At 36.2% G+C, this 16,537-nt stretch overlaps 1 protein-coding gene across 1 annotated transcript in view; it reads left to right on the forward strand.

Annotated features, from left to right (window-relative positions):
* The window catches only part of FTO (FTO alpha-ketoglutarate dependent dioxygenase), a gene marked incomplete at its 5' end in the record, with an annotated part of 261,593 nt that overhangs the window by 150,487 nt on the left and 94,569 nt on the right, over window positions 1–16,537 (forward strand). Inside the window, one exon of the mRNA XM_082489185.1 lies at window positions 15,202–15,260. Coding sequence (XP_082345311.1) covers window positions 15,202–15,260 — 59 coding nt within the window. The remainder of the gene's footprint in view (window positions 1–15,201; window positions 15,261–16,537) is intronic.

Genomic DNA, 16,537 nt, shown 5'->3' on the forward strand with positions numbered 1-16,537 from the left:
GCACGTGTCAGGAACACAGGGGATTTAATGCATTACTGTAAAAGGTACAGTGTATAATCCCTTGTGTGGCTGCCTAAATCTACTAGTCTTTGTGTGTGTCTCAGGAGAAAGGGGTGGAACTGTGGAGTGAAACTTTTTTTGTAGATATTTATTGCACTGAAAAGCTGAATTTTTTTTGCACTCCTTTAAATCATCATCTACCTGCAAAGTTAGATGACCTCTTGGGTTTCTTTTGCTCCATCTTCCTATAGAGAGGATGCCACAGTCGGGTCCATAGGTTTGAAAGCACAATTATTCACAAAAATATCAGAAAAATAATTTGTTAATGTATTTTCTGGTTCAAATATTAAAATAAAAAAAAAGAACATCTGTGATGAGGAGAAGCAAGACTTAAGTAAAAGGTGATGGGGAAATGAAAAGAATCATGAAGGAAGAACGGTTCCATGTTTTGTGAGAGGGAGAGCAAATCGGAAAATTCCTGAAGTAAAGCAAAAGTGCAATTAACTTCTATAGGCAGGACTTGGGTAGGAATACAAATGCTTCTATTTGGTAGGGGAGTTCTTTCACCTGTGATTCATGCCAAAAGTAATATTTCAGAACAAAATCCACAGCTAACTTCAAATATTTCCTTAATGTAGTTATACCTCTTCACCCAAGAAACCTTGAACCCGGAATAACCTTAGAATGCAATACATGAAACTCTCTGAATTTAAATATCTCAAAGTAAATTTCCAATGAATTGTACTTGCTTGTAAATATTTGCATTCATTCTTTCAGAACCATCTTCAGGACACCAGTTCTATGCTGTGATTGCTGCTCTGGCGAGGTAGACCTTTCAGTGCTTTTATTAAGGCCCAAAAGGCCTTAATCAGCAGGTCGAGGAGGAGGATTGCGTGCACGTGTATCTGTCTAAAAATTAGTCTTCTGTAGTTCCTATTCTAGCATAACAGAAACGCTAAGTTATAAATAACGTTATTTCTTCCCAGACTGTGTTAGTAGCTTGATCTCATGTGAATCATAGAGTAACCCTTCCTCCCGTTTTGGCTTCGGTCATGTTGCTGCCATAGTTTTTGTGTGTGAAAAAGAGAATGCCAATATTTAGCAGTAAGTATATGCAAGAATTAGTGAATGCTTGTAATATTTGCATGTCAACTTTGACAACCATTCTATGACTTTATGGTTCTACAAAGCATCAGATGTGAATGTCTCTTAGTAGGCAAACTGCATTCTGATTATGAGGTTTCAGGGCTGAATATTAAAATGCAAGAATAAGACTTCTTTCTGTGCTAAAACAGGATTGTTACCTTCTATCGAGCTCAATCTTCTGAATTCAGGTATTGATGAAAATTGTCCTGTGTTTTAAAGAATTTTCCCTAATAGGCTTATATTAAAAGGTAATAACTGTAATCCTTGGCTTCAGTGTAATGTACTCCAACTACAGCAATTGATTTTTGTAACTCTTCTTTTTATATAAAGCACTGGAAAGGTAGAAAATCTCTAACTGCGTTTTGTGAGAGTTGTTGTATTTGGGTTCTGTCCTGTAAGCTTGTATCAATAAGGCTGACTAATCTGGAACTATTTTCAAGAGATACCTGTGCTCTCATTCATAGAACATTAAGGTTTCCTTTTTGTGGTATATCCTTCTTGGTTTATGCAGCCGGTATTTGCAGCCTTAGTTGCTCAGCGAGGTCAGTGGCAAAAATTCTTTGACTCTTGTGGAAGTAGGTGGTCCATCATGTACAAGTTTAAACACGGAGATAAGGTTGAAGGAGTCTTAAACTGATAGGGTAGATATCTTTTTATATAAGTATCACATTATGCTATTTCATCAAATGGCTATTTGAGAAGGATGCAAATTTAAAAGTGAAGTGTAACTATTAGGTAGAACTACCTAGCTTTATCAGTGGAATAGATAGCTTGGTACTGGGAGTAACCCAAAATATTTTTTAACTATTGTAAGCTTTTCTGGAAATCCGTTAATTCAAATTTACGGAATGTCAGTGCATACGTCGTATTTCTAGAATGTAGTGATATTTTTGCAAATAGTAAACTTTTGTGAAAAATAGTATGAAGTCCATCTTTTGGAACCTAATTAACATAATTTTGATATTAATATTCTTTGAATGAGTAGCAAATAATCTCTGTTTCCTTAGCACATTTGGTAAGAGGCAAGTTTCATTTCACAGATTCTAAAAAAGTCACATATTCTTAGTAAAAGTATGTGCATTATTAGCACTTTTGTAAAGTTGAATTAATTTCATTAATAGAACATTCTCGATGATATAAATATTTTCCATATATCCATCAGGCTCAGATAGGACAGGTGAGTATTTTCCCTCACAGAGACTTTGATCTTTGTAGGTCTGCAAGCTAAAACAGATGTCAGCGTAACTCTGTTCTGTGGGTCTCCATAAGCACATGTAATTGTGTTAAATTTAAAATTCTGTTGCTTTAAATCTGCAGCTCTCGTATTTCATCTGTGTAAATAAAGCTCCTCCTGCAAGCCAGCCAGGAAAACATATGATACCATTTGCGATTGCAGAATGCGGCATGCTGTTCTTCTGTAATTATAATGGCCTGAGCAGTGAGGGGTTGGTTAGCCTTCCTTAACAATCATTAATCTACCGAGTCTTAGTTACAGTGGCCCATCTTGGAGAACAGCAGTCCTTGGCGTGAGGCACCTTGGGCCGTGGGTTTGTTTTGAGCAAGGGATAGCCTTGTTTGTTACATGCTGCTGCTCCCTGGTCCCTCAGGAGGCCGGGAAGAGGTTTTTTCCGTGTCTTGATTGCTGCTTGCCCTCTCCCTCGCTCTCTAGCTTGTCCCTTTATTTCTCCTTGTAGTGAAAGTTTCTTTCTGTGTGACTGGGAGTCTGTTTAGCAGACCATATTGCAAGTGAAGGTGCATCGTTTGTTGCCTGATTTTGGCAACGCTGGGCAGTCAGCTGGGATGTAATTAAGACTCTGAGAACAGGCTGTCTTCTCCACAGGAAGGGCATGTTAGATGTTGCTGGGATTTGGGGCTGTCAGTTTGGCCAAGGCTGGAAACTGAGAGCTAGGGACAGTGATCTTTTCTTTCATTTATAATCCCTTTATGTACAGTGTATGCACTTGGCAAAGTTTACATATAACCTAGTGGCTGGAGCTTACAAGCCAGTGCGGCTAAATTAGCATATGTTACATGTATATTTTAGTAATATTTTAAAGCAAGTGCAAATTTCCAAAGTGAATTATGCATGTATGACAGAAATAGGGTTGTGTTGCATTGGGTGTCAAATCCCACAACTTTTTGTCAAGACCATGGATTTTACATTAAAAAGGCAGAGAGACTAAACGAGGTAAAACAGTTTTAATTTTTAACAGTTTGGTCCAGCCCAAGGAACTGCTCTCTGACAGTTATAACTGACATTTGAATAATTGGATTAATTCAGAGAGGGGCAAATCCTGTATTGATGGCTGTGCTTGTTCTATATATTTTTAACTTAGGCATGGAGCTGAACGGTTTAATTATTTAAAGGGCACTTCGTGCAATATAAAATACTGCTGTTTTGACGCTTTGGTCTAAACTGGAGGAGGAAAAATATTTGCATTATTTCATTCTTTACATTTAAAGGCTTAAGGAAAGAAAAAAAAGAAACTTATTGTTTTTTCTTTTTAAGCCAATGTAAAGGAAACTGGGAGAGATGGAAATTATCCTTTGTGGCCCAAAGCATCAGAAATAGAGATGAGCATGATTTAGTCAACTAAATTACACTTTTGTAAAAAAGATTGGAAAACCTCGGTAATAATCGTGTTACTCTGCAATTGCAGAATATTCAATTCAAGCTGTTGCACAAAGTATCTCTTCCACTTTTCTTAAACCAATATTCAACTCTTCTTCTATCCAGACCCTTATTTTTTTTTCCATGAGAAATTTCATAGTTACAAAAGGAATGGGTTTACTGTCCTGAAAACCAAGGGTAGGAAGGCTAACTGTTGTCAGAGGCAGTTTAGAACACCGGTTTGGTTCTGGCTGTTTACCCAGCAGGACATTAATAGTATTAACACTCAAGGAGAAAGTGTTGGTTCACAGCTTACGATATTAACACCCTGTAAGTGAAGTAGGAAACATGCCTCTGAAATGCCACATGCATCTATGGATGCATGTATGATTTTAGACAAGTAGAGCTGCTTTTTTTAAAGGATTAGAAATCTGCTTTGGTATTATTAGTTTATTGAAATATTTTTATGTTGCGAAACAAGCAAATAACGTCTTTCCTAAACATTCCTACCTGCCGTACTGCGTTTACATATTACATCATCATAAATTCTGCTGACAAAATTTAATTTCCCATAAGGTTTGTTTCAACAGATTTATATGTAAAGAACCAAGTGAAATTTTGAAGTGTGTGAATGGATTCTAAATTTGTGTGATTAGATGACAAGGAAACGTATTCTTTAAGTTAATTTTGTTCATTGTCATCCTAAGGAGTTTCTGTAGGTTCCCGAAATGTTTTGTCATTTGCTTTGCAAACAAGGCAGTTCAGCTTTCCTGTATCCAGACTAGCATTCCTTTGGGACTTTTCAAAGCCTTTCAAAATTGTGGGGGTTTGGTGTTGGTTTTGTTTTGTTTTGGGTTGTTGGGTTTTTTTTCTGGGGCACTCTAAGGAAGTCCCAGGAGTGAAGTTGCCATCTGTCCTCTATATTAAAAGAATCTTCTGTATTATATACCTGATGTTCTTGTCCTAGAGATAAATGTTGATAATTAAAAGGACAGCATTTGTCCTTTATTCTGAATAAAAATTCTTTCTTATAAATAGTTACAAACTTGCGAACAATTTTTAGGTTCTTTAAGCTCCTATTTTCTAGTCTGTGTCCTGTTTTTTTTTTTCATTCCAGAATTTTGATAGGTATTGGCAAGTAAACCAAATGGTTTATTAATCTAAGCATGTGCACGTATGATTTAAGGAAGGCTTCAGCAAAGCTGAATACAGTAGAGTTGTAGATAAATTATTGTTATATATGTCTGTCTTGTGGTAGAGAGGAGGGGAAGGCAAAGGGTTGAGAATGAGATTTACGTGAGCCAGACACCTAGTTTTGGGATTGTTTCCTCTGTAAAAATTATAAGTTGGAGTGTCCACCTTCCCCCTTCAGGAAAGCAACCTGCTTCACTGTATGAACTTCCTTCCCCAACACACGTTTGCCCAGGAACAATTCTGCATCTGTACACTTCCGCTGTAGCTCATTAGTGTCCATAGTTGCTCCCAGCGGTCCCTGCGTTCACTGAGTATCATAGTGCATGCATGGTCTGAATACCAAGTACCTATATTCTGAATATCATATATTTATGCAAGTCAAGATTAATAATTTGTAAGTAGCATCCCTGTTTGTTGTTTTAATACTATCTTCATTCATGGTTTTAATGTAGTAACGTAGAGGAAAAAAGTGTCTATCAATAAGAAGAGCGGAAAAAAAGAGTGCTGAGATGTTGCTGTAATAATCTATTGTGCTGCTCTCCTTCCCCCATGGTAAGCAGCACCATGCCAGGTCAGACCAAAGATCTTGCTAGCTCGGTGTCATACAATGCTGGACAATAGCAGATAGCAAAAGCAAAAAATTAGAGCAAGATAAGTATATAGTGATTCTCTCTCTGAATATTGATCTAGCCCAAATAATTTGTGGCTAACAATTTCTGATGCAAAGGTGATATCTTTGCATTTAATGGTCCTGCATAGATACTTCTTTTCAGAGAATTTATGCAATTGTTTTTATGTAGACTTTTAATAGCCTCAGTATTTTGTTCTGAGCAGTTACACTATGTACTAAAGATTATGGCCACACAGCCCACCCCTCAAAAAACAAACAAACAAAAAACAAAAAAAAAAAACCCAAAAAAAACACCCAAACCAAAAATCCCACCAAACCAAAAATCCTGTCTGCTTTTGCTCGTTTGTTTCTTTTATTAGCAAATAGTGAAAAGTAATTCCCTAGGTAAGTTTGGGTGGGGTTTTTTGTTCATTTATGATTTTGTCGAGTTCCATTGTATCTCCCTTTTGTGATCACTTTTCTAGGCTGAACAGTCTTTCTCTAATCATTCTTCATACAGATTCCTTTCCATATCACTCTTCTTTGTCTTGCTTAATTGTAGTATATCTGCTTTGAGGAGGGGAACCAAAACTGTTTAGTCCTTCATGCTTTGCATCTAATCATATACAAACATCACCGTATTCATATAAATGAGTTCATTTGTCTTCGTAGGTTGCATGTATTTTTCTAATTTGTCTAAAAGACTGGGTTTTGTGAAGGGAAACATAGGAATTGACATACACATGATTCATAATTATTATTTTCACAACGCAGTAGATGTCTAGCATCTACTATTCAGATAGAAAATTATAACTTCATTTATTTGTCTGTTTCATTAAACATACAAGGTGGAACTGAAGTCAGATCAGAGTTTATTCGCCTGCCTTGAGTAAATGAATGAAGACATCTATGGTCTCTTTTCTAGGCGGAATACTGGTGTTGAGATATCAGCGTAGATGTAAAGGAACTTCACAAGTATCTGTTCTAAAAAGGGGTTGTTTCTGTCTGAAATACTTTGGACAGAGAAAACTTAGGCAGAAGTTAAATTCAGGACCTGTGCTGTCAAGAGTCCTCCTTATAAACAGGCCATTGAAGAAGTGTATAGATTTCTATATTAATATGTAGTTCAGAAGGCTTGTTTGCATACAGTGACTATCATTTCATTTTAATGCCAGACTATCGGTAATCAGAAGTTTCATATTGACTCTCAAAAGCTTATCTCCTGTGGGGCAGTTCTGTGTATTTCTGTCACAAGCCAGCCTTTTGTTAAGAAAGCAACTATTGTTAAGTTTTAGCAACTAAAGATTTCCTTACAGTAAGTGTCTTTCCTTTTTTTTTGAAATTATACGCTAAAAACGTTAGTGATTTTTAAGGCATGGAAATGTATTAATGTTCATTGGTGCTTTCTTATTTGCTCTGATTGCCATATGTAGTCAGTTACTAAATTTTCAGTTAATCACTTTATGTTTAATATGAAGATAAAATATTTTGCATGGTCCTTAATGGCATAATAATAGTCAAATGTATGCTTTATATAGATCCAGCTATTCAAAAGGAAAGTGATTGGTAGGCAGTATGTTTAGAATCCCATAGCCCTGTGCCACCTGATAAAGAATGCGTATCACATGTGCCAGCCTGCACCTTCTTTACATAGGTAGGGCAAGAAATAAGAAAATTAACTTACTCAAATTACAGGGGAAGCTGCATAATTCAAGCTGGATGTTGGACAGAACGTGGGGTTTGTAAAAAGTTCCATGGGATTTTTGAAGACCTTAGAGCATGATTTTTTTATTAGGACAAATCTTTGGTCATTTGGGGAACCGTAAGTGAAAGCTAATCTTGGTATGCGCCGTTGAGTAGAAATGCCTTAAAATGACTCTGCATGATTCCTGTTACTTTTAAACCTGAATGCTCTTCTCAGACATTTTGAATTTCCAAGTTGATTGTTTGTGTTATTCCTTCTCTGGGTTAAGGAGAGACAAAGAACCCAGATACCTAGTTCTACCAATGGGGACACATTTCATTCCAGTTAGGTGTCTTCATTTATATGTGCGTGTGCCCTCTGGTGGTACAGCACAGCTACAAATCCAGGAATACAGGTGGCTCACTGGTAGGTGTCTTGTCGCTATCCAGGTCATGTTTAAGCCTTCGTAAAAGCTTGATGGAACATTGTAGGAGAAAAGGCAATCATCTGTATGCTGAGTTACTTTAGGGTTATTTGTAGATCCATCTCCACCTCCTGTCCTTCAAGTCAATAATGTCTAAATTAGTCTTAGAAGCTCTTTTAGGCACCCAGGTTTGAGATTGATTTTGAATGTCCTACAATGGTTTTGCAGTTTACATCCTGGCTCCCAGGATGCAAAATTTATCAGTAATAGTCTTCCATTTTTCTTTCCCTGAATTTGAACTCATCTGTACTCACCTTGTCTCCCTCTAGTACTATGGAGATGAGTCAGGTCTTGAAAGAGGCACTAGTAATACATGAACTGATTCTTGGAAAGTCTCAGGTTGAAGAGAACTTCACGATCAAGTCTTAATGTTTGTGTGGATTTACCTGCAACTAAAAATTTTTGAGGTTACTTCGCTCCTGAGATATGAAAATTGTAGGAGGGAAGTAAGACAGTTGTGCACAGAAAGTAAAAGGAACCTATACGTAAAGTTTCAAAGCCACTTGGGGGGCGGGAGGGGGAGAGTATTTCTATGAAAAAATATATGTAACAGTTCAGTTAGTTTGTGGACAAAGACAAATAACAAAAACTATCATTTGATAGAAAGATGTGTCTGAGAGTTAGGATGTGTGTTTTAGAAGGTATTGCTAACAATTATATAAAATCATGATGAATTCAAGTACGGGACATAATTATAGGATACAGCATAACACACCCGATAATTGCTTCATTTCCATAGATGATTGCTGCCTAGCAATTTAGAGTGCGGTGAGTTTGCTACCAACGTTATGTGTACAAGAGGCGTGTATTAGCTAGTGAGAAGTGGATTATTTCATATGTCATTCTTCAGCTTGAGTGGCTTGTTCTACTTCTGATACCAAGTTGTTGGTTAGTGTATGTAAGGTGACAATCCCTAACGATGAGCAACCTTCCAGAGTGTGTACAGAATTGCTAGGCTCTTTCTTCTTAAAATCACCCTTTGCAGGTTTTCTTTTATACAATATGCATCTATCTGATGCTATAACCTGTGTGATTATAGAAAACTTTAAAAAAAAAAAAAAAAAGTCCTGTTCCCCAATAGCTACTAATGCACTAGGTTTTGTTACCTTAACATTTTTCTTTCATTAATGATTAAACTGTAGAGAGTTTCATTGCTGTTAATAGGGGGCACGTTTTAAATTTTAGATCATTAACATTTAAATAGATTTTAATTGTTAAATGTAACATTTATGCAGGTAAAGATTCAATTTCTTCAATTAATTTACATTTACACATTCGGAGATCTTTCGCTAAGGCTATTCTCATAAAACTTTAAGAGTCCCAGAAGGATCTCTCTAGACTTTTATTCTTTTCATTTTATCCCTGCAACTCTCTCCATATTATGTCTTTGAAATTGCTAAGCTTTTTTCCATGTGCTATTTAATAAAATAACACTTCTTTTAGCCTTTTAGGCAGAGGTTTGTTTCAACTGATTTATATATAAAGAACCAAGTGAAATTAAGTCTGTGACTGGATTCTAAATTTGTTTTACAAGTTTGAGAATTGATTATCTTCGCCATTATGCACACGTAAGTATCAGCTGGTTTGATGTAACATGCAAAGCAGTCAAAGAAACAATTCTTGGGTGTATTTTTGCATCCCCACAGGTTTCAGAAGCCCAAATATAAATAGGTAAAGTTAGTTTGGTATTTTATGTCATCTTCTAGAGGAAAATTCAGAAAGGTTGCATTCTTATGTATTTCTTGGTCTGGGTCTGGCATTTCTCTGGAAGCATATTATCCTGGATGTAGCCACTTTATATTTACATAGCTTATGAATAAATAGGATAAGTTTCTAACAGCTCAGTAAAAAGTTACATGTTTTACTTTATCAAACTAATAAGTTAGGTTTTACTTGAATGATGTTAAGATAAAACCTGGCATAGAGCAAGGACAAGACGGAGGTGAGGAACATCTCTGACTTATGAACTAGGGGAGGAATATGTCTTCCAATATTAAATTTCACAAATAAGGGAGACTAATCTCTTCATTTTGTTTGAAACAGCCTGATCAGCTCATAACTGCACATGTGTGCTCCCAAGTAAATTACTAGTGTAGATTAAACGTAACACATTTTATGTTACTATACGTTCATTGTGTGCCGTGAAGTAATTTTCTGATTCCTTAACCGATCATGCAAAAACAGGGACTCAACAGATTGTTGAAGATGGATCAGTCATTTAAAGTTTTTTAATTGATAAGAAATTCACAGAGAGATGTCAGGACATGATGTGAGTTTGACAGCGGGGTCAAATCAATAGACAGCAAAGGGTTTAATATGTCGGAAAGGAAAAGTTAATAAACTCCCTATGAAGGAACTGGTCATTTGAAGAAACCAAGAATGGCTCATGGGAGGAGAAGGACCTGCTAGAAGACATGTGAAAGGGACTACCAAAGGAATGTTAAATGCTCAGACACAAACAGATTTCCAGGATTGTGGGAACAGTAAGATTAAGGGCAATAAAGATGTAAAGGAGAATGGAAATGGGAAAGGCTGTAAAAATTTTCAAGGAAAGTATTATGAAGTGTAGTGGAAGCAACTTCTGTGGACAAAAGGTGGTCCAAGCTGAAGTGATCAGAGAGGAAGTTGAGAGGAACTTGGCACAATGGTAGTAAACTGACATTCAATGCATATAGGAGGACTAAAAATAGAAAGATTGAAGAGGAAATTGAGATCTAGAATACTGTGGGTTTTTTCTCATGCTAAGGAACATTGGTGTTTTGGGATGGCTTTGCCAGTAGGGAGTGAAAAGATGGGTGAGAGAAAAGAGAAGGAAAGGTGAGGGGAAAAAGGGCTTGAACATGAAGGGGGAAATTAGTAGTTAGGTGACACAAAATACAATCAAAAGGACACACTACTGGAGTATACTGACCATTAAGGAACAAAAATGTATGCATATCTTGAGGGTAACTTGACTTGTTCTTGTGTTATGAAGGCAGCTTGTGTCAGGAGGTCGAGTACTTTTCTTGGTAGTGATTTTTCCTGTCAGACAGCACTGATTTTAATTGTGTAGAAGATACTACAGGAAAAAATGGCAGCTTCGCTATGCTGGCGCTTACCGATTCCTGGTTAACAGATTTCTGTCAGAACTGGTGGCTTCAGTTCTGGCAGCAGTCAGAAGGGTACTTACTGTTTGTGAGGGAGAGAAACTCACTTGAAAGTGTGATGACTTTTCTTGACTTTCTGATAATCATAGTCTTCTATATGCCTCCCTCAAACAGAAGAGTTATAAAGCTACATAATAATAGAGGGAGTAGAGCTAAGTTGGAAAGCGATGTAAATTATCTCAAAGCATAAAAACAACAATTCAAAACAGAGGATAATTCCCCCACAGAGGCAAGAATATAAAAAAGTTTTCCTTCAGCATGTCAGTGAAGAATTTGCATTTCCATGTTTATGATTCTACATCTATCTGTCACCAAATGTGCACGTGATTTTATGCCTTTGATTCTGAGTTTAAGACAGGAGAAGACAAATCTGATTTCCAAGAAGGGAAGTCTTGCATATTACAGAATCATGTTAGTCTTGGGCTTCTGCTAATAGGAAAAGAAGAATATTTACTGCTGAGGGACTGAGACCTACACATAAAGTATCTATGAAGGAAATAAATATTTTAAAATGCAAACACTAAAGTTGTATTGGCACGTCAAAATAGGGTCAGAGGCTGGTTCCTCCTTTAGAAGTGTCAATGTTCTAATGTGTATTACTGCATACACAGAACCTTTCATGATAAAGTAACTACTGTTGCTTTTTTCTAGTGGAAAAAACACACAGAATTCTTTTTTATTTCAAAAGACCACAAGATTTCTATAAATAGTAATATAGGGCTTCAGTATTATGTGAAAATGGAAGTTTTCAGAGAGATGATTTATTCTATCCAGCCCGCACAGAAGAGACCAGCGAAATAACATCTGCCTGGCAAGTTAATTCATGTTTCTTTTAATGCAGATAATTTCTTTAGAAGAAGCAAAGAAAAAGCTGTGCTTCTGCAAGATAAATGTATCTTTTTTCCAGTTGATCCATGTCTAATACCAAAACATGTAAAACTATACTTCCGCCTGTCTGTACTTAGCTTTCCTGCAGAAAGGAGAGGTGTGCAACGTGATGTGTTGGGAGGGCAGGAGTCTCTGCCCTCTCAGCAGCCTGCTGTCGTCAGCTAAGACTCCTGTTTGGTCTAGGTAGCATAAAAAGGATGCAGAAGGATACCAAACCTTTGCTTCAAAATCTTCTTGCACCCAATCTTGGTGATGTTATTTCATCTATCTTTTTAAGATAGACTACTAACAATAGGACTTTCCAGTAGTCCTATTTCCTTCTGATGTACAGCGGCAAAAGAGAGCACTCGCATCGACTTCCTGACTTTGCGTATTCCCCCAAACTGGTTTGTGCCTGAACAGTAGAATGTGTTTTGGTCTCAAGGTCAGACTTTTGTACAGAATCAAAGTGTATATTATGCGCTAAGTAATTTTCTGTAAGCATTAAACCACTAGTAGTGATGTCTGGATAGATAAAAGCAAGAGAAGAGTAGATGTTAATAAAATTGAAATGAAGGAGTATAGATTTTGAGGACCCTAAATAGGAATTTCATTTGGGTCCTGAGCTCAACACATACTGAGTACCTGTAATTAAATGCTGAGCATGAGCAATCTGAACTTCTGTTGACCTGGTTGGGAACTGAATTTGTTTCAAATGTGTCTCCTATCACTTTAATAACCCTCAAGTTTCTGTTGCAAATTACATATGGTTTTGTGTAAGTGGGAAGGTTAAATAGCTTGTGCTCTTTACTTAACTTCTCCTGCCTTCAAACTGCTGGTAGATGAAACACATGTTCAGCTGGGCTATTCCTTAGAATTTGCTATAATTCAAGATTAAAATTCCAAGACGAATAATGAGAGGACAAGAGCTGTGGTTTATCAGGGAGCGGCCACCTCAAGTCAAACTAGAATCTGGTTAGACTGCTGCTGCTTGCGGTGTTGTAGAAAAAAAAAAAAGCAATTCCTCGATGGAATTTAGATGTTTGTAGATACTCTTTTTAAGCAAATAATAACTTTAGAGAACCTATGTATATGCATATGCAAAACAAACTGTGAGTTGCAAAAACTGGTGCTTGTTAGGGTCTGCCAGGTTAGGGGAAAATAGAATCATAAATTCAGGTGGTTTATAACTAATTATCAAAGAGGCAACTAAAGATTAAGATCTCGGGAACAGTGAAAATAATGGGAATTTGAACATTTCAGTAAGTTCCTTGATGCTGAGGAGCTGCTACCTCTATAACTTCATTGTGCGGAAGAGTCGTGTGTGTGTGAGTGTCATTGTCTTGTCTTTTTTTTTTAACAAAGCAGCAGGCGCACATTGCTCTTGCCCACATGTGTTTCTAAAGAGGACAAAGTTTAATTCAATCAACCAATGGTAAGTGGCCTACAGGTACTGAAGGCGCCAGTTTAACTTGAATGTTTACATTGGCATTATTCTGAAAATCTATTAAATAATAGCGTTAACTGTTTATCTAATATAAAAATAATTTCTTAGAAAAAATTGCCGTGTTTTTGCATGTTCCTACAAAGCTCTGCTTATCAGCTTGTTGAACCTTCATCAGTCATATGCAGCCTAACAGGTAAACAGAAATGTGATAGGGTACAAAGAACAGTCTCTAGCAAAGTGTAGATGTATATGCAAAACCTACATAGTAATCTTACATCTGCATACAAAAGTCTGTACAATTGGCTTGGAAAGACAAGCATGCAGATGGCAAACTCTATAAAATACAAAGTGTGAACAAATAAGGTAATTAAAAGATAGGATTTGTCACAGATAAAAGTATATGATTGCTTTTTCCCTAAAGTGGTACTCTAATAGAAGTCACAGCTATCTGCATGTAATAGAAATGTATTAATACAAAATGTTACCACTGTCTTAAGTTCCTGAGAGTGACAGTAGGAATATGGAATCCTGCATTTGCATTTCCTGTTCTTGACTAGCTCACGTACGCTTAAATATGCCTTACCAATGCGAGTCATCCTTTCGTATTTGTGTTCAGGCTTGGAAATTTTAGCCCTTTCTGCTAAATATGTTTGAATGAAAATGAGATTTATTTTCCCTTCTTTAATGACCTGGGAGAGTTGATTCTAGGCCCTCCACTGTACTCACTGTATTTTGATTAGCCCCCCAAATTTAGCTCTAGCGAACAGATGCTTACACAGAAAGAAATAGAAATAAATACGGTATCTCTTCTGAAGACTGCAGTTCTCTGCTAAAAATAAAGAAAGTACGCTCTGATTGCACTGTTAGGACATGATTTCTGAGTCCAGCTAGTTCAGACAGGTCTGCCTAAAACTATAATCAAGTTGATTGTATTGCAGTGGTATTCTAATTTCCAATTTGGGATTTTGCTACATAATCTCTAGTAGAGTATGTCTAATCTTTATGAGACCCAAAGTCTTTGTATAAACTCTCTGAATTTTCCTCCATGTGTCTCTGCTAAACTGAGATGTGTCTTCTGGCTGAGTTGTAGAGACATTAAATTACTGGGTAAATCAATACAGCGCTGTTATGTCACTGTATCTTTTTCAAAGACCAGCTCAAATTTTGTATGCTGTAGCTTTGATCCCTTTCATTTAATTCTAAGTACACTTGTTATTATAGTAACTGTTGTTTGTATGTTATTTTAGCTTTTTACTTAAGTAGCTATTTAGCAATTTAAATGAAAATGTAATTAGGTTACATCTGTTTTACATGCATGTAATACCACGCAGATGTAAACGTATATTAAAGCCATATTTTCTTTTTGGCAAAAAGACATAAGAATAAAATTGTAGCAATCATGCAATACATCTTTCTTTTTTCTTTTTTTTTTTTAAATAGCATACACAAGATGTATTCCAGTGTTTATGCTGTGATGGTAACAGCCCTTTCTATTTTTATGAGAGACAGCACGGGCAGCTAACTGATATAGCCTTTTATTTTAGTTGTACAAGGTCAAGTACACTGTTACGCTGGTGTAAATGCAAAGGAACTCCGTTGAAGTTAGTTAAAATTCCTTACCAAACTCATCAGTTTCAATAACTGCCTCTTTCCGGAGCCAAATTCCACTCTAAGGATCTCCACTGAAATAAAAAATCTTTGTGGGTTTACACCATTATGAACGACAGTGATATTTGGCTTTCAATAGCTTTATTTTAAAGAAAGATGAACTTCTTGCTGGACTGATCTTACAAAGTTCTGAGTGCCCTCAGCTATTGTTGACTTTGATAGGGGTTTTTTCTGTGCTCTGGAAAGAGAGATAAGAGGTATGGATTCAATTCCAGCTTTCCTTTAGTCTTTGTATAGGTACTTAGGAAAGGTACTTGATGGCTCTGTACTACTGTAATCATAACACAAAATTTCTCCTGCCTTATTTGTCCTTTTTTTTTTTTTTTTTTTTTTTTTGACTGTAGGCTCTTCATGGCTGATTACTACTCTTTGTTTATATGGTGTCTAGCACAGTGTCAGGACTGTGAGTAGTCTCCATTGATAGAGGTATCAGTCAAATCCTAAGTGAAATATATAAACGAATTAGGGTACCTGGCAGTTCCCTAATGATGTCTAGTATCTTTTAAGACTTTGGAATTTCTTTGGAGTAGCTAATTTGTCTATCAGTAGGCTAAAAATATTAAGGATTAATATGTTTGTTCTGTAGTATAGCACGCAACTTTTTGATAATGTAATGCCTTGCAACCTGCATTAATAAGGTAAGACTTCTTGCTCATTTAGTTTTATTTATATAAGCATAAGTTCAAAATAAACTATGTATATTTCACTTGAAGCCAGGGTATATTTTAGTATACTCTTACTGTTTCAATATATATTTCTGTTCAAAAAATCTGCTTTTTTAGAGAATAATTGCGAAGGACATGTAAGAAAACTGTTGCACGTTTTTCTACTTACTATTTTCCTATGAACATTTAAGGCCCTGGTTCTACAACTGTGAACATAAGCATATGAGACTGTATGGAGGCAGAATCAGAATATAAATTTAAATTTATTCCAGTTCCTCATTTTTAAATATTTTGGGGCTAAATCTTGCTGCTCTTAAGTGTGAATTTGGCCCAAACAAGGACTTCAGGATTGTCTCTGAGAAGTATTTATGCAGGTAATTTAATGCAAAGATGGTAGGAAGCTACAGACAGTCGGTATTATGGTATTGTTTCTCAGTTGTGTCTGATAGCTCTGCTACGTTTTACATTGTTACAAGGTTTGTTTTTCAGGAGTGTATAACTTAATTATTCTGAATGATCCATGATGACCTACTCAAAACAATTTCCTCCAAATCCATAATTTATTTGTTTTCCATCATTTGTTTAAATTAACTAAGAGACTTATCCATGAAAAATCCACAACCCAAGTCTTGGTTACAAATTATTACTAAGTAGGTTTGTAAATATTGACAGATCTTAATATTTGTGTAAGCATCTGACGTATTTTAAACACCTAGTTTTAAAGTACTTTTTCCACGTATACTGTGCAACTCCAAGCTCTGTCATTTTATAGAATTTATCTTTTACTTTTGTGTTAACCAAGCTGGTCTGGTTAACTTTGCTCTATAAGGTACCTCAAATTTCCTTTCTTTCTTTGCCAGAGAAATTGACGGATGCAGAAGTCTCTACTTCCCACACACAGAATTCAGTTGATTGGTTGGCTGTTATGCAGGGTTATACATGTGATATGTACGTAGGATGGTGATATTAACAGCAAGGAAAGAAGAAACACAAAGGTTTTCTTCTAAATGCTATC

Source organism: Vanellus vanellus (assembly GCF_965231255.1).
Source record: "Vanellus vanellus genome assembly, chromosome: 12".
NCBI classification, from domain to species: Eukaryota; Metazoa; Chordata; class Aves; order Charadriiformes; family Charadriidae; genus Vanellus; species Vanellus vanellus.